The sequence below is a fragment of the Dendropsophus ebraccatus genome, chromosome 5 (genome assembly GCF_027789765.1).
Source record: "Dendropsophus ebraccatus isolate aDenEbr1 chromosome 5, aDenEbr1.pat, whole genome shotgun sequence".
NCBI lineage: Eukaryota > Metazoa > Chordata > Amphibia > Anura > Hylidae > Dendropsophus > Dendropsophus ebraccatus.
Genome location: NC_091458.1, coordinates 9,498,872 through 9,518,335, shown reverse-complemented (window position 1 = coordinate 9,518,335; position 19,464 = coordinate 9,498,872). Strand labels below are relative to the sequence as shown.

The window sequence follows — 19,464 nt, the reverse complement described above, 5'->3', positions numbered from 1 at the left end:
TGAAGTGACCTCAGCAGATTCCTGGAGGTTCCTGATGCAATGTACTGTGTGAGCCGCCCTGACAGATGACTGTGTTAGTCCTGGGCTCCCTCATGCGTCCTCTTCCATTCCATCATCAGAGTCTTCTTCCCCGGCTCAGACACCGGGATCCCAGATTCAACATGACACATGAAGCATTGCAGGCGCACAGCCAGAGCTGTCAGTGACATGAAGAAGCCGGCTGCCGCTGAGGGACCGGAGAAAGAAGAGACGCAGACGTACAGCATGTCACAGCGCACCGCGCACAACACACAGCGCCTGTCTGACTCCATTAAACGGGAACTTCAGGGAACGATCTGAGGTCGAGCAGTTCTACAGCTTGTCTGTTAAGGATCAAATGCTCCCCAGAGACTGGACTGACATGCTGATACTTCAAGAACGGAATAAACCACGTGACCAGGTCTCCTCCAGCAACCGCCATACACCGACTCATCCAGTACAGAGTGCGGCAAGAAAAGATACAAGACATCTACATGTCGAAAACACTACAATATATATTATAATACTGCTCATATATACAAGAATATACTACTATAATACTGCTCCTATATACAGGAATATAACTACTATAATACTGCCCCTATGTACAAGAATATAACTACTATAATACTGCTCCTATATACAGGAATATAACTACTATAATACTGCCCCTATATACAGGAATATAACTACTATAATACTGCTCCTATATACAGGAATATAACTACTATAATACTGCTCCTATATACAGGAATATAACTACTATAATACTGCTCCTATATACAGGAATATAACTACTATAATACTGCCCCTATGTACAAGAATATAATACTGCTCCTATATACAGGAATATAACTACTATAATACTGCCCCTATATACAGGAATATAACTACTATAATACTGCTCCCTATATACAGGAATATAACTACTATAATACTGCTCCTATATACAGGAATATACTATAATACTGCTCCTATATACAGGAATATAACTACTATAATACTGCTCCTATATACAGGAATATAACTACTATAATACTGCTCCTATATACAGGAATATATCTACTATAATACTGCTCCTATATGCAGGAATATATCTACTATAATACTGCTCCTATATACAGGAATATAACTACTATAATACTGCTCCTATATACAGGAATATAACTACTATAATACTGCTCCTATATACAAGAATATAACTACTATAATACTGCTCCTATATACAGGAATATATCTACTATAATACTGCTCCTATATACAGGAATATAACTACTATAATACTGCTCCTATATACAGGAATATAACTACTATAATACTGCCCCCTACAGACAATATTGTTACTGCTATACTACTGTTCCTATGTGCAGTGATAAACCTGTCCAGTATCGCGGTATGTTTTATATGCTCAGACTCTCAGCAGATGTTATATAAGCCGTCTTGTCTCTGGTGCTGTAGGAATCTTCAGTTTGCACTTTTCTGGCTGTGCCCTGAGGCATCTTGCAGGCAGAGTGTTTACAAGTCTCCGGTCTCTTCGGGGGACATCATCCTTCTGTCAGTGACTGATCCCGGGGGAGCTGCTCTGTCCCGTCTGCAGTGAGGATCAGTAAGGATATAACAAATCCCTGTGATGTAGCATTATAATGGTTATTATGGCTGCCCCCCCTCTCATGGTTGGAGGACTGTTTAGCACTGCTGAGTCTGATACACTGTGACAACCCCTCTGCTGTGAGGAGGTCGGGGGTTCCCATTCAGTGACATGAAGCAGAGATCTCACAGGTTGGGGGATAGAATGTATCTGGATGAGATGAGAATGAACGGCTCCGGATTGATTAACACTTTCCTGCAATGAGAGCAAATCAATGGGAACGGTCAGAAGCGATCGACCGCAGCGCCGCGTCACCGTGAGCCGCCTCCAGAGCTGCGCTCTATAATAATCTCATTACACTGAATAGTAAACCTTCCTATTAATAATACCACAGCAGCCTCCGGAGCTGTGCTGAACGCCTGCAGGGGGCGCTGTCACCCAAGATAACATGGTGGGGTCTAAGCTCCTCCTCCAGAAATTGACAGAAAAAAACCCGCCAATGGCATCCAGAATGCTCAGTGAGCTCAGAGTCTGGTATCTCAGGATCACAGCACAATATATTGTATGACTGCAGGATACTGCTATAATACTGCCTCTTATATATGGGCTCTAAGCAGGGGAGGGGCTCTTATATACAGGCTCTAAGCAGGGGAGGGGCTCTTATATACAGGCTCTAAGCAGGGGAGGGGCTCTTATATACAGGCTCTAAGCAGGGGAGGGGCTCTTATATATGGGTTCTCAGCAGAGGAGGGGCTCCTATGTACAGGCTCTAAGCAGGGGAGGGGCTCTTATATACGGGCTCTAAGCAGGGGAGGGGCTCTTATATACGGGCTCTAAGCAGGGGAGGGGCTCTTATATACAGGCTCTCAGCAGGGGGTGGCTCTGATATACAGGCTCTCAGCAGGGAAGGGGCTCTTATATACAGGCTCTAAGCAGGGGAGGGGCTCTTATATATAGGTTCTCAGCAGGGGAGGGGCTCTTATATACAGGCTCTAAGCAGGGGAGGGGCTCTTATATATAGGTTCTCAGCAGGGGAGGGGCTCTTATATACGGGCTCTAAGCAGGGGAGGGGCTCTTATATACAGGCTCTAAGCAGGGGAGGGGCTCTTATATACGGGCTCTAAGCAGGGGAAGGGCTCTTATATGGGCTCTAAGCAGGGAGGGGCTCCTATATACAGGCTCTAAGCAGGGAACGGGCTCTTATATACAGGCTCTAAGCAGGGGAGGGGCTCTTATATACAGGCTCTCAGCAGGGGGTGGCTCTGATATACAGGCTCTAAGCAGGGGAGGGGCTCTTATATACAGGCTATCAGCAGGGGAGGGGCTCCTATATACAGGCTCTAAGCAGGGAAGGGGCTCCTATATACAGGCTCTAAGCAGGGGAGGGGCTCTTATATACAGGCTCTAAGCAGGGGAGGGGCTCTTATATACAGGCTATCAGCAGGGGAGGGGCTCCTATATACAGGCTCTAAGCAGGGGGGGGGCTCCTATATACAGGCTCTAAGCAGGGGAGGGGTTCTTATATATATGGGGCCTCAGCACAGTAGGGGTTCTTATATATCAGCAGACAGGCTTAGATACCTTAGAGATGACACAGGCAGAAGACAGGCTTAGATACATTAGAGATGACACAGGCAGAAGGCAGGCTTAGATACATTAGAGATGACACAGGCAGAAGGCAGGCTTAGATACATTAGAGATGACACAGGCAGAAGGCAGGCTTAGATACATTAGAGATGACACAGGCAGAAGGCAGGCTTAGATACATTAGAGATGACACAGGCAGAAGGCAGGCTTAGATACATTAGAGATGACACAGGCAGAAGACAGGCTTAGATACATTAGAGATGACACAGGCAGAAGACAGGCTTAGATACATTAGAGATGACACAGGCAGAAGACAGGCTTAGATACATTAGAGATGACACAGGCAGAAGACAGGCTTAGATACATTAGAGATGACACAGGCAGAAGACAGGCTTAGATACATTAGAGATGACACAGGCAGAAGACAGGCTTAGATACATTAGAGATGACACAGGCAGAAGACAGGCTTAGATACATTAGAGATGACACAGGCAGAAGACAGGCTTAGATACATTAGAGATGACACAGGCAGAAGACAGGCTTAGATACATTAGAGATGACACAGGCAGAAGACAGGCTTAGATACATTAGAGATGACACAGGCAGAAGACAGGCTTAGATACATTAGAGATGACACAGGCAGAAGACAGGCTTAGATACATTAGAGATGACACAGGCAGAAGACAGGCTTAGATACATTAGAGATGACACAGGCAGAAGACAGGCTTAGATACATTAGAGATGACACAGGCAGAAGACAGGCTTAGATACATTAGAGATGACACAGGCAGAAGACAGGCTTAGATACATTAGAGATGACACAGGCAGAAGACAGGCTTAGATACATTAGAGATGACACAGGCAGAAGACAGGCTTAGATACATTAGAGATGACACAGGCAGAAGACAGGCTTCGATACATTAGAGATGACACAGGCAGAAGACAGGCTTCGATACATTAGAGATGACACAGGCAGAAGACAGGCTTCGATACATTAGAGATGACACAGGCAGAAGACAGGCTTCGATACATTAGAGATGACACAGGCAGAAGACAGGCTTAGATACATTAGAGATGACACAGGCAGAAGACAGGCTTAGATACATTAGAGATGACACAGGCAGAAGACAGGCTTAGATACATTAGAGATGACACAGGCAGAAGACAGGCTTAGATACATTAGAGATGACACAGGCAGAAGACAGGCTTAGATACATTAGAGATGACACAGGCAGAAGACAGGCTTAGATACATTAGAGATGACACAGGCAGAAGACAGGCTTAGATACATTAGAGATGACACAGGCAGAAGACAGGCTTAGATACATTAGAGATGACACAGGCAGAAGACAGGCTTAGATACATTAGAGATGACACAGGCAGAAGACAGGCTTAGATACATTAGAGATGACACAGGCAGAAGACAGGCTTAGATACATTAGAGATGACACAGGCAGAAGACAGGCTTAGATACATTAGAGATGACACAGGCAGAAGACAGGCTTAGATACATTAGAGATGACACAGGCAGAAGACAGGCTTAGATACATTAGAGATGACACAGGCAGAAGACAGGCTTAGATACATTAGAGATGACACAGGCAGAAGACAGGCTTAGATACATTAGAGATGACACAGGCAGAAGACAGGCTTAGATACATTAGAGATGACACAGGCAGAAGACAGGCTTATGACTCAATCAAAGGCTCATAAGTGGTAGACTATACACTAGGTTATATGGTGCAATACAATTTTTATTTGGTAGACAAAAAATAATAACAGTGCTTCATATGTACAGTGACTCGTTTTCTTTAAAGGGCGAGGTAGCATCCATATTAGATAGTAACTGAGCAATATATGGATTAATAGGTAGGTGTATGTTCACAGTAGAAGTGGCTATTGCACCCTACCTCACTCTAGGAGACCGCTGGGACTTAAGCAGTCTCAGTACCCAGCGGAAAATGTCCCTATTCTTTTGGTAAGTGCACAACAGTTAGTCTAGGAGTGGTGTTGTCGTCACCTCCTATCAGTTAGTAATGGTCATAAGTCCGTACAATGTGTGTAAATACAGGGCTGTACAGTGTCTGTTCAGCATAGATTATGGTAGATACTGAGATCAAAGACAGCAGTTTGAATCATTCCACAGGTCATCCGACGCGTTTCCCCCTTTTTTATTGGTAGGAATAATTGGGTTCATCAGGGATGTTTCGTTTGTGGATGGTCAGCCGTGTAGCAGATCTAGTGAAAGTAAGTATATACAGTGTATCAGTACCCTGTTGTGTTGTCATAAATAGATGTTTAGAAAAATATTAAATATTGAAAAGTGCTACCTCTCATATATGTCAGCTCCATGTAGTAGTTGTTGCACAGAGATCCAATAACATTAATATGGATGATAGGACAGGATGATTAATGGCGTCATTAAGCCACTGGAGATGTATGCCGGTATGGGGTAGCAAGGTATTCCCCCAAATCAGTATAGATGCGGGTGCCTATAAAAAACACAGATCCCATCCTGGTGGTCATTAAAGGTGCGTATGGGTCTGTAGGTATAGAGATTATGTGGGTGCAATACGCATACCTGAGACGTGGGTATATAATGAGTCCCTCCAATATGATTGTTGGATGAGCAGCCCGGCCACGTGGAGACCCTCCTAAATGTGGACACATATATGAACCATCAGACCTCCTGTGGGAGAAATCCTGGGGCAATGTTGTAAGAGGGGAGATGTACCACTCACGTTTTGATGAAGAGGGAAGTCCCGATGTAGCGCTTCTGATAGCCGATGTGCGTCTGATGGGACCGCCGGCCGGCGCGTCCTAAAGAGCGCATGGCTGTGTGGGCGTGGAGGGGACGCGCTGACGTGATGACGTCAGTGCGTCGTGTCTCCGCCGAATCCGCGCATGCGCAATGCGGGGATTGAGGATACTTGCCCACACCTCTAAAATGCCCTTAGTTTGCGATGTGGATGTGAATACAGGGAAGTGGGAATATGGAGAAGGATAGGATCTGTCATTTTAATAAGGTATATAGGATGGATGGAGTAGGCTGGAGGATGTTGGGGCAAGATTAATCATGGATCAAATGAGCTGATAGATGTTAAGTATACTACAGGGTTTACAATAGGGGGGAGATAGTAAATGAAGCAAAAAAGGGGGGGGGGGAAAGATGAATGTGTAAGATGCACAACCAGTATGGATGAGACTAGTTGTGTTTTAGACATAACGATGCTATTATAGGATGATGGGGATACTTCTGGTCAGGCGAGTATGAGATCATACATAGGTAAAATGTGAAACAAGGTATTAACATAAGGTGGGGTGGAGAAGGTAGGGCATAGGAGGAGTAGAGGTGCCCTGTCACAGAGGGTGCTGTATCGGGGCAAGCGGTTAGGGAATGTGATGAGATTGATTGCCCAAGGGTATAGTGAAAAGGGATGAATATCCTTAGATAAAGTGTGTGAACAGGATCTGGTCATTTAGACCGCTTGGTTCCAAGGTCTTTAAGCGGTAAATCCACTCCGTTTCTTTTCTCAGGAGTTTGTTATCATGGTCTCCCCTCCGAACATCTGGTTTTATTATTTCAATGGCCTTGAACGTGATGTTGAAGGGGGTTTTGGGGTGCACTGTCCGCATGTGGGTTGATACTGGTTTAGGTCGTGAGTGTTCGATATCACCGATGTGCTCCAGGATTCTACGTCTGAATTCCCTTATAGTTTTTCCCACATAGGATTTCGGGCATTCGCATGTGGCCAGATAGATAACGCGTTGGGTTTTACAGTTCGCAAAGCACCTATTCTTGTAAATTGTGGGGTTGGAGCCAGAGCAGAATGTCTTCGACACTGATATATAGTGACATGCTTTGCAGTCCCCACATCTATAGGTGCCGGTTATGCGGGTGTCCAGCCAGGTGGTAGGTTTGGAGACCGGAGGGACGTAGTGACTGTTGGTGATAAGGTCACCTAGATTTCGTCCTCTTCTGTAGGTGACTTGGGGGCGGCTGGGGATTACCGAGGTGAGATGGGGGTCCGTTCTCAGGATCGGCCATGCTCTTTCTAGGATGGATCTCACCTGTGGTGCCGTGTTGTCATATGTCCCTATGATTCTAAGGTCATTGGTTCCATCTTGGGTGTCCTTGTTCCTGGGTACCAGAAGATCCTGACGGTCGCTTTGTTTCGCTATCTGGTACGCCTTTGAGAGAGTGTGGTTAGGATAGCCTCTCTCCTTGAACCTTCTTTGGAGTGCTTTGGCCTCTTTTTCAAAGGATTGTGTTGTACTGCAGTTACGCCTAATACGGAGGTATTGCCCCTTCGGGATTCCGGTCTTAAGGTTGAGAGGATGGTGACTTTCCCACTTCAACAAGCTGTTTCCCGCTGTGGGCTTCCGGTAGGCTTCTGTGGAGATGACGGTGTCCTGTATCTTTATGATGGTGTCCAGAAAGCAGATCTGATCCTTGTTAATTTCGGATGTAAACCGGAGTCCCAGCGGTCTCCTAGAGTGAGGTAGGGTGCAATAGCCACTTCTACTGTGGACATACACCTACCTATTAATCCATATATTGCTCAGTTACTATCTAATATGGATGCTACCTCGCCCTTTAAAGAAAACGAGTCACTGTACATATGAAGCACTGTTATTATTTTTTGTCTACCAAATAAAAATTGTATTGCACCATATAACCTAGTGTATAGTCTACCACTTATGAGCCTTTGATTGAGTCATTTCCTGTTTGATATACATAAGTGGGGACACTGTAATCACATATTTCTTATCTTTAGGGATCACATATCTTTTCTTAATTTTAGAAGACAGGCTTAGATACATTAGAGATGACACAGGCAGAAGACAGGCTTAGATACATTAGAGATGACACAGGCAGAAGACAGGCTTAGATACATTAGAGATGACACCGGCAGCAGACAGGCTTAGATACATTAGAGATGACACAGGCAGAAGACAGGCTTAGATACATTAGAGATGACACAGGCAGAAGACAGGCTTAGATACATTAGAGATGACACAGGCAGAAGACAGGCTTAGATACATTAGAGATGACACAGGCAGAAGACAGGCTTAGATACATTAGAGATGACACAGGCAGAAGACAGGCTTAGATACATTAGAGATGACAAAGGCAGAAGACAGGCTTAGATACATTAGAGATGACACAGGCAGCAGACAGGCTTAGATACATTAGAGATGACACAGGCAGCAGACAGGCTTAGATACATTAGCGATGACACAGGCAGCAGACAGGCTTAGATACATTAGAGATGACACAGGCAGCAGACAGGCTTAGATACATTAGAGATGACACAGGCAGCAGACAGGCTTAGATACATTAGAGATGACACCGGCTGCAGACAGGCTTAGATACATTAGAGATGACACCGGCAGCAGACAGGCTTAGATACATTAGAGATGACACCGGCAGCAGACAGGCTTAGATACATTAGCAATGACATCGGCAGCCCCCCTTCCCCTCACAGATTATTGCGGACACCGCGTTCTGTATTTAATGGAGAATGAACGGGAAGTGACAGAAATGTCAGAGACAAAATTCCATTAAATACTGAAATTGTTCAAAGAGGAAAAAAAATTCATTTATTTAGATGTTAAATATACAATTTTTATTTCCTAATGCATTTCACAGCCTGAAGGGAGATGAAATATTAAACGCTCGACATCTATGGCGGCCGCAGCGGGGGGGGGATTTGGGGGAGTGTGTGCGGGGGGGATGCGTGTGTCTGTGTGTGGGGGGGATGCGTGTGTGTGTGTGTGAGTGGGGGGGATGTGTGTGTGTGGGGGGGGATGTGTGTGTGGGGGGGGGGATGTGTGTGTGGGGGGGGGGATGTGTGTGTGTGTGTGTGGGGGGGGATGTGTGTGTGTGGGGGGGATGTGTGTGTGTGTGGGGGGGATGTGTGTGTGTGTGGGGGGGATGCGTGTGTGTGAGTGTGGGGGGATGTGTGTGTGTGGGGGGGGGGGGGCGTGTGTGTGAGTGTGGGGGGATGTGTGTGTGTGTGGGGGGATGTGTGAGTGTGGGGGGATGTGTGTGTGTGGGGGGGGATGTGTGTGTGTGTGTGGGGGGGGATGTGTGTGTGGGGGGGGGGGTGTGTGTGTGTGTGGGGGGGATGTGTGTGTGTGTGGGGGGGGGATGTGTGTGTGTGTGGGGGGGGGATGTGTGTATGTGTGTGAGTGTGGGGGGATGTGTGTGTGTGTGTGGGGGGGATGCGTGTGTGTGTGTGGGGGGGGATGCGTGTGTGTGTGTGAGTGTGGGGGGATGTGTGTGTGTGTGTGGGGGGGGATGCGTGTGTGTGTGGGTGTGTGTGGGGGGGATGTGTGTGTGTGTGGGGGGATGTGTGTGTGTGTGTGTGGGGGGGATGTGTGTGTGTGGGGGGATGTGTGTGTGGGGGGGGATGTGTGTGTGGGGGGGGGGCGGGGGGATGTGTGTGTGTGGGGGGGGGGCGGGGGGATGTGTGTGTGTGTGTGTGGGGGGGGATGTGTGTGTGTGTGTGTGGGGGGGGGGATGTGTGTGTGTGTGGGGGGGGGGGGGGGCGGGGTATGTGTGTGTGTGTGTGTGTGTGTGGGGTTATACTTTTATTTTCTAATAGTTTTTTATGCATAAGGAAAATAAGAGCGAAAGACACAAGCCGCCTCCTGATCGTCTATATTATTACATCTTACACACAACTGCAGGAGACAGGTCCGAGTATACAGGAGTGCTACCACACCGCAGGTCGCCATCTCATACACTAGGGGGCGAGCTAAGGACCAGGACTCTCAAGGTGGTGACATCACAGCCCTGGGTGCAGTGATGTCACCAAATAAGAGAGATGGGGCAGGCGGTATATTCTGTATATAGTGATATATGTACAGCTGGTATAACCTGGGTATCTCCTGTATATAGTGATATATGTACAGCTGGTATAACCTGCGGGTCTCCTATATATAATTATATATGTACAGCTGGTATAACCTGGGTATATACTGTATATAAATATATATGTACACCTGGTATAACCTGGGTATATAGTGTATATAATTATATATGTACAGCTGGTATAACCTGGGGATCTCCTGTATATAATTATATATGTAGTATATAGTGTATATAATTATATATGTACAGCTGGTATAACCTGGGTATATAGTGTATATAATTATATATGTACAGCTGGTATAAGATGTGTAGATCTCATTCCTCATTCCCGCCATTTCTCTTCCCGTTGTGATTCCTTCAGGCTCAGAAACCAATCACAAAACTCACTTTGATTTCCATGAACTCAATTAATACCGTGCGCCATGTTCTGCGCCTTCATCCTGCTGCTCAACAGATCGTGTGATTGAGTTCAGACAATAGACAGGTGAGTGCCGGAGCGGGTGGCAGAACACCGCGCCAATTACAGGAGTGTGAAAGGAAGTGGCCAGCAGGGGAAGACATCCAATACTGCCCGCTGCTGATTAACATGCCCGAGGGGACGCCACCTCATTACACCAGGACCGGCAGTGAAGTGCCGCTGTTATAACCCATTCATGTTTCAGGTTAATCAGCAAAAGTGCAGAGAGTAAAGTAACAATTATTCCCTAATATCTCTTGTCCTCTACAGAGAGAAACATCATCCAGAAAATCATTACACACAATAGTACAACTAAGAGGAACATGAAAAGTCTCCTCCGGATGAGAGACAGAAGCGACAGCACAGACAGGATTCCTGCTTCACCATCATCATTACTAACTGTAATACAGTCTCCTATATACAAGACTATAACTGTTATAATACTGCTCCTATATACAGGAATATAACTACTATATTACTCCCCCTATATACAGGAATATAACTACTATAATACTGCTCCTATATACAAGAATATAACTACTATAATACTGCCCCTATATACAAGAATATAACCACGGGGGTGGCGGTCACTGACCGACACAGTGTGGAGTCAGCGTAGGGACCCATGTGGACCAGAGGACCTGCGCGGTGGTACACGGGGCAATATGGCTTGATCAATTCATATACAGACACTCTGGTGTTGATTTTTAATATAGGCCAAGCGGCATTAGTATCAGCCATAGATGGGATGTGCAGCCGTTCCATTCTCTCCAGTTCGTATAACTACTATAATACTGCTCCTATATACAAGAATATAACTACTATAATACTGCTCCTATATACAAGAATATAACTACTATAATACTGCTCCTATATACAGGAATATAACTACTATAATACTGCTCCTATATACAAGAATATAACTACTATAATACTGCTCCTATATACAGGAATATAACTACTATAATACTGCTCCCTATATACAGGAATATACTACTATAATACTGCCCCTATATACAGGAATATAACTACTATAATACTGCTCCTATATACAGGAATATAACTACTATAATACTGCCCCCTATATACAGGAATATAACTACTATAATACTGTCCCTATATACAAGAATATAACTACTATAATACTGCTCCCTATATACAGGGATATAACTACTATAATACTGCCCCTATATACAAGAATATAACTAATATAATACTGCTCCTATATACAGGAATATAACTACTATAATACTGCTCCTATATACAAGAATATAACTACTATGATACTGCCTCCTATATACAGGAATATAACTACTATAATACTGCTCCTATATACAGGAATATAACTACTATAATACTGCTCCTATATACAAGGATATAACTACTATAATACTGCTCCTATATACAAGAATATAACAACTATAATACTGTTCCTATATACAAGAATAGAACTGCTTTAACACTGCTCCTATATACAAGAATATAACAACTATAATACTGCCCCCTATATACAAGAATATAACTACTATAATACTGCTCCTATATACAATAATATAACTGCTTTAACACTGCTCCTATACACAAGAATATTCTACAATGCACAGTGTGGCAGTGGCTCTGTAGGGTGCTGTGATGTGTGAATTACTTTCTGTTTGTACACATAGATAGGAGGACAATGTGATGAGGTGGCGCTCACAATAATGTCAGGACTTGCTGTCTCGCTGTGTCCACAGATCTGATTCTCCAACAAATGGTACATCACATTCAATGCAGAAATTCACTGAGTTTCTCTATAAGATTATGCCGTTTTCTTAAAAAAAAAAAGAAGTAAGGATAGGCAGCAGTACAAGTAATATGGCGGTATACTGGTTATATGGTATTATACTGGTTATATGGCAGTATAATGGCATTGTGACACCATACTTGTTTTATGGCAGCATACTTGTTATGTGGCACTATGCTGGTAATATGGCGGCATACTGCTAATGTGTCTGTTAGAGTGCTGCTCCACTGACTCTCTCAGGCTCTACTAGACTCACACCTACTAGGTGAAACAGGATTTCCTCTCTGAGGGGTGAGGAAGGCTAGAGCAAGGACTGATCACCTTCTAGGGCAACCCCAGTGTAAATCTAAGGTCAGTGTAAGAGCAGAGGGCCTGACCTGCTCACAACCTGTAACATGTATATAGAGACATCTACATAAATTACGTTACACATTTTACATTGTAATCACATCCAACAACCAAACAATGCACCAGGCAGTGGGACACTACATACACCCCCAATAAACTGTATATCTCTGTATAAGCTCACCTGTATCCATATACATCAATCTCTGCTGCTTGTTAAACACTGTCATATATGGACACCTGGAGTCTCTTAGCTCGTTTAGAGTACACAGCACTTCCCCCATTACATAACCCCCAGATCTTGTTACCTGAGTTTTCCCTCCGGAGGCAGCTCATGGTAAGGGTCATCGCACACCAGCCGGCCCTCTGTGTCCAGCAGGTAGATGAAGGCATTGTCCTGAAATACAGAAGACACAGTGAGAGGTGAGAGATGGGGGGGGGGGCAGGGGGTGCGGGTCCATAGGGTACTCCACCCTGATATCCTGCTATATAATACCGAGGAGTATCCTAGTCACCCAGTCACCACCTGATCATAGACCCTTCCTGTCTTACAGTCCTATAGATAGCATATGTCTTACTCCTCTAAGGGTTTCCATTACTGTCTATGGGAGCAGCCCAGGAGGAAGGGTACTGGCATATGACTGGCATAGGCTTATGCTGTATACACACAGCAGTGACATCATCAGACGAGGTGACATCAGACCAGGCTGTATATACACAGTGGTGACATCATCAGACCAGGCTGTATACACACAGTGGTGACATCATCAGACCAGGCTGTATACACACAGTGGTGACATCATCAGACAGTCATGTGACCCCTGCTGATGTCCTCTCTCTGGCAGCTGCCCTCCCTGATGTCTATTCTCCAGCTACTTTGCAGTCTGCCTCCTCTCCGCCCGCTGACGTCTGACACTGAGGAGCTGCGCTCAATACTCTGGATCAGAGGTTATTGAATGGCCGGTATAATCTCCTGATAAGAGAAAACAATGCTCGCTGACAATTGATCGCTTGTTTGTCTCTAAGGAAATGACTGAAATGTCTCTAAATCCAGAACTATCCCTCCTTTCCAGAGATCCATCCACAGTGTACCTGGCTGGTTATTGATTCCAGCTCCTGAGACCCCTCAATACTGCCCAGGGAAATGACAGACACAGGGACTGTGGTCAGTGTCTGACGTCAGCGCAAAAGGCTGAAGGTATCGATCACCATAGATAGAGAGTGGCGGTGTCCCCATGAATAGTCTGCACTGTGTCCCTGTCCGTGGTGCTTAAAGTTCCTGAACTAGCAGGAACAGCCAATGTATATCGACCAGCATAGATAGAGAGCGGCGGTGTCCCCATGGACTGTCTGCACTGTGTCCCTGTCAGTGAGGCTGAAAGCTGAACCAGCAGGAATATCCAATCTATATCGACCTCCATAGATAGAGAGCGGCGGTGTCCCCATGGACTGTCTGCACTGTGTCCCTGTCAGTGAGGCTGAAAGCTGAACCAGCAGGGACATCCAATCTATATCGACCTCCATAGATAGAGAGCGGCAGTGTCCCCATGGACTGTCTGCACCGTCTCACTGTCCGTGGTGCTGAACCCTCATGAACTAGCAGGGACATCCAATGTATATCGACCTCCATAGATAGAGAGCGGCAGTGTCCCCATGGACTGTCTGCACTGTGTCCCTGTAAGTGAGGCTGAAAGCTCCTGAATCAGCAGGAATATCCAATGTATATCGACCTCCATAGATAGAGAGCGGCAGTGTCCCCATGGACTGTCTGCACTGTGTCCCTGTCCGTGGTGCTGAAAGGTCCTGAACCAGCAGGTACAGCCAATGTATATCGACCACCATAGATAGAGAGCGGCAGTGTCCCCATGGACTGTCTGCACCGTCTCACTGTCTGTGGTGCTGAACCCTCATGAACTAGCAGGGACATCCAATGTATATCGACCACCATAGATAGAGAGCGGCAGTGTCCCCATGGACTGTCTGCACTGTGTCCCTGTCCGTGGTGCTGAAAGGTCCTGAACCAGCAGGAACAGCCAATGTATATCGACCTCCATAGATCGAGAGCGCCAGTGTCCCCATGGACTGTCTGCACTGTGTCCCTGTTAGTGAGGCTGAAAGCTCCTGAATCAGCAGGAATATCCAATGTATATCGACCTACATAGATAGAGAGCGGCGGTGTCCCCATGGACTGTCTGCACTGTGTCCCTGTCCATGGTGCTGAACCTGCATGAACCAGCAGAGACATCCAATGTATATCGACCTCCATAGATAGAGAGCGGCAGTGTCCCCATGGACTGTCTGCACTGTGTCCCTGTCCGTGGTGCTGAAAGGTCCTGAACCAGCAGGTACAGCCAAAGTATATCGACCTCCATAAATAGAGAGCGACGGTGTCCTTATGGACTGTCTGCACGGTGTCTGTGTCTGTGGTGCTGAAAGGTCCTGAACCAGCAGGTACAGCCAATGTATATCGACCTCCATAGATCGAGAGCGGCAGTGTCCCTATGGACTGTCTGCACTGTGTCCCTGTCCGTGGTGCTGAAAGGTCCTGAACCAGCAGGTACAGCCAATGTATATCGACCACCATAGATCGAGAGCGTCAGTATCCCCATGGACTGTCTGCACTGTGTCCCTGTCCATGAGGCTGAAAGCTCCTGAACCAGCAGGAATATCCAATGTTTATCGACCTCCATAGATCGAGAGCGGCGGTGTCACCATGGACTCTCTGCACTGTGTCCCTGTCTGTGGTGCTGAACCCTCCTGAACCAGCAGGGACATCCAACGTGTATAGAGGTCTGTCCTGCACCCACCTCCTGTACACCAACAGCCCAGACTACAGTAGGAGGCAGAGGGAATGGAGTCACATGCATCACACAGAGACTGCATCAGAGCTGTATACACAAAACGGGAGGAGATTGTTGATCTGCTTCATTACTGCAATGAATAGAAGTGGGAACCATCTCCCTGGACATCATCTGGTTAGTCTCTCATCTAAGGACTTTGCACATTATGTCTCTCTCCTAGGTGCTGAAAAGAATGAGAGACTTAAAGGGGTTGCATGATAAAGAGCACAGCTACTTTCTTGCAAAAACAGCTCCACCCCTGCCCCCCAGGGTGTGTGCGGTATTACAATTCAGCTCCATTCATTTCAATGGAACTGAGCTGAAATACCACACCCAACCGGAGGGAAAGAGAGGCGCTGTTTCAGGGAAAAAAGCAGCCATGTTTTTCTAAGCCTAGACAAGCCCTTTAAGGCAGATTTCCAGCATATGGCTCTTCGAAAACAATAATTCCAGATGTTACCACCCCCAGCATGCCCAGACTGCCGAATGATACGAGTTATGGTTTTAAACATCTGGAAAGCCATAGTTTCGGGACTATTTCTTTGAGGGAACATTCCGACTGACCACGATCCACCGCGTTACGTCCAGTGCGTCTCCAAGGGGGCGGAGCATGACAAAAGTGTCCTATGTCCCGGCTGATAAACATGACCTATAGGTGAAGACTAGGATCCCAGACCTCACATAGACTTCTATAGGATGTGTCCCTGTCCAAGGTGCTGAACCAGCAGAGTACTAGACCTTCTAAGTGTGTGACCCCTGAAGGACGACGCTCTCGGAGGAAAGTTCACTGATTCTTTACCAGTTCTGCTTGGATTTATTTTGCTAAAAAAAAAAAAAGGTTTGAAAGGAAGAAATACCTTAGAACTTGTCCAATTTAAAACCCAATATGTGGCCCCCAGGTAGTTATCGCCTGCAATGAGTGGGGAACCTGGCAGTAAGTGCTTCTCTGCAGCGCCACCACAGGGGAGGTGAGGAATTACACAATGTCCATAGAAATTACTGCATACTATCACTATGAAGCCCAGGCCTGTGTTCTGCTGCCTCATACTATCACTATGAAGCCCAGGCCTGTGTTCTGCCGCCTCATACTATCAATGTGAAGCCCGGGCCTGTGTCCTGCTGCCTCATACTATCACTATCAAGCCTGAGCCTGTGTTCTGCCGCCTCACACTATCACTATCAAGTCTGAGTTCTGCCGCCTCACACTATCACTATCAAGTCTGAGTTCTGCCGCCTCACACTATCACTATCAAGCCTGAGACTGTGTTCCGCCGCCTCACACTATCACTATGAAGCCTGAGCCTGTGTTCTGCTGCCTCACACTATCACTATGAAGCCTAGGCCTGCGTCCTGCCTCCTCATACTATCACTACAAAGCCCGGGCCTGTGTCCTGCCGCCTAATACTATCACTATGAAGCCCGTCCTGCGTCCTGCCTCCTCATACTATCACTATGAAGCCTGGGCCTGCGTCCTGCCACCTCATACTATCACTATTAAGCCCGGGCCTGTGTCCTGCCACCTCATACTATCACTATGAAGCCCGGCCTGTGTCCTGCCGCCTCATACTATCACTATGAAGCCTGGGCCTGCGTCCTGGCACCTCATACTATCACTATGAAGCCTGAGCCTGTGTCCTGCCGCCTCATACTATCACTATCAAGCCTGAGCCTGTGTTCTGCCGCCTCACACTATCACTATGAAGCCCGGGCCTGTGTTCTGCTGCCTCATACTATCACTATGAAGCCCGGCCTGTGTCCTGCCGCATCATACTATCACTATAAAGCCCGGCCTGTGTCCTGCCGCATCATACTATCACTATGAAGCCCGGCCTGTGTCCTGCCGCCTAATACTATCACTATGAAGCCTGTGCCTGTGTCCAGCCGCCTCATACTATCACTATCAAGCCTGAGCCTGTGTCCTGCCGCCTCATACTATCACTATGATACGAGGGGAATGAAGCAGTGTCTAATTACATGTCTCCCCGCACAGGAGAGCCGCACTGTGATCAGTCACTTTACATTAGTCAGGACGAGACTTGATGTGAGGAGGACCGGATGTGTACTGATCACTATAACAAGCCTCACTCCATTAGACCTGGAGCCGTTCTGATTATCCTGTGAGTGTAAGGAGCCACGAGATCTATCTCCTATCTATCTATCTATCTATCTATCTATCTATCTATCTATCTATCTATCTATCTATCTATCTATCTCCTATCTATCTATCTATCTATCTCCTATCTATCTATCTATCTCCTATCTATCTATCTCCTATCTATCTATCTATCTATCTATCTATCTATCTATCTCCTATCTATCTATCTATCTATCTATCAGCAGAAAGTCCGCGGCACACTAGGATCCAGTGAGAAAACAAACGTGATTTATTAGATCATAATGCAGCAATCCAGCAATCTATCTATCTATCTATCTATCTATCTATCTATCTATCTATCTATCTCCTATCTATCTATCTATCTCCTATCTATCTATCTATCTCCTATCTATCTATCTATCTCCTATCTATCTCCTATCTATCTATCTATCTATCTATCTACCTATCTATCTACCTATCTCCTATCTATCTATCTCCTATCTATCTATCTATCTATCTATCTCCTATCTATCTATCTATCTATCTATCTTTCTATCTATCTCCTATCTATCTATCTCCTATCTATCTCCTATCTATCTATCTATCTATCTATCTATCTCCTATCTATCTATCTATCTATCTATCTATCTATCTATCTATCTATCTCCTATCTATCTATCTCCTATCTATCATCTATCTATCTCCTATCTATCATCTATCTATCTATATATCTCCTATCTATCTATCTATCTATCTATCTATCTCCTATCTATCTATCTATCTATATATCTCCTATCTATCTATCTCCTATCTATCTATCTATCTATCTATCTATCTATCTATCTATCTATCTCCTATCTATCATCTATCTATCTATCTATCTATCTCCTATCTATCATCTATCTATCTATCTATCTATCTATCTATCTATCTATCTCCTATCTATCTATCTATCTCCTATCTATCTATCTCCTATCTATCTATCTATCTATCTATCTCCTATCTATCTATCTATCTATCTATCTCCTATCTATCTATCTATCTATCTATCTATCTATCTCCTATCTATCTCCTATCTATCTATCTCCTATCTATCTATCTATCTATCTATCTATCTCCTATCTATCTATCTATCTATCTATCTCCTATCTATCATCTATCTATCTATCCATCTATCTATCTATCACAACACAACAATCACTGAACTCTGGGAGAACAGCGAAAAATTCCAATGGAGTACTCATTTACGAGTCTCCACTGATTGCCCCATACAAAATGTGAATATGCAAAAAAGGGGTCCGTGGAGCCTCAGTTACGAGTCTCAAAACACGGGAATAGCCAGATATCCCTCTCTCCAGAGAAGGAAGCCCATTGCCAAGGGGCGCCTCCTAGTGGGGAGAGCACCAAACAACCCTGATATGTAGTCCCTCAGGTCCTCACTCTGTTGCGAGCTATCCATCCATCCATCCATCTATCTATCCATCCATCTATCACTCAGGGACCCTAGATGTTACACACGGTGTATAACACGCTGATACTTGGGGTACAGGATAGTGAAACACTGATACCCCAGTAGATGATGTCTGGCTCTTCATGTGGCTGATCCTTGATTCCCCTGATTATAAAGGTCTCCGCTGCCGATCGTCCTCGTACAATCAGAGGTTATAGTCTGTATTCTGCACTCCATGCTCTCCATCTGCAGCAGGCAGCACATCACTGTCGGCTCTCCCTATTCTATCAGAGGTTTTAGTCTCCTGTATTATGCACTCCATCTGCAGCAGGCAGCACATCACTGTCGGCTCTCCCTATTCTATCAGAGGTTTTAGTCTCCTGTATTCTGCACTCCATGCTCTCTATCTGCAGCAGGCAGC

The 19,464-nt window shown here is 45.6% G+C and overlaps 1 protein-coding gene across 4 annotated transcripts in view; it reads right to left on the bottom strand.

Annotated features, from left to right (window-relative positions):
* The window catches only part of PDE2A (phosphodiesterase 2A), a 257,890-nt gene that overhangs the window by 115,760 nt on the left and 122,666 nt on the right, over positions 1–19,464 (bottom strand). For all 4 annotated transcript variants that reach the window (XM_069971912.1, XM_069971911.1, XM_069971910.1 and 1 more), the window contains one exon: positions 12,967–13,055. In XM_069971912.1, coding sequence (XP_069828013.1) covers positions 12,967–13,055 — 89 coding nt within the window. The remainder of the gene's footprint in view (positions 1–12,966; positions 13,056–19,464) is intronic.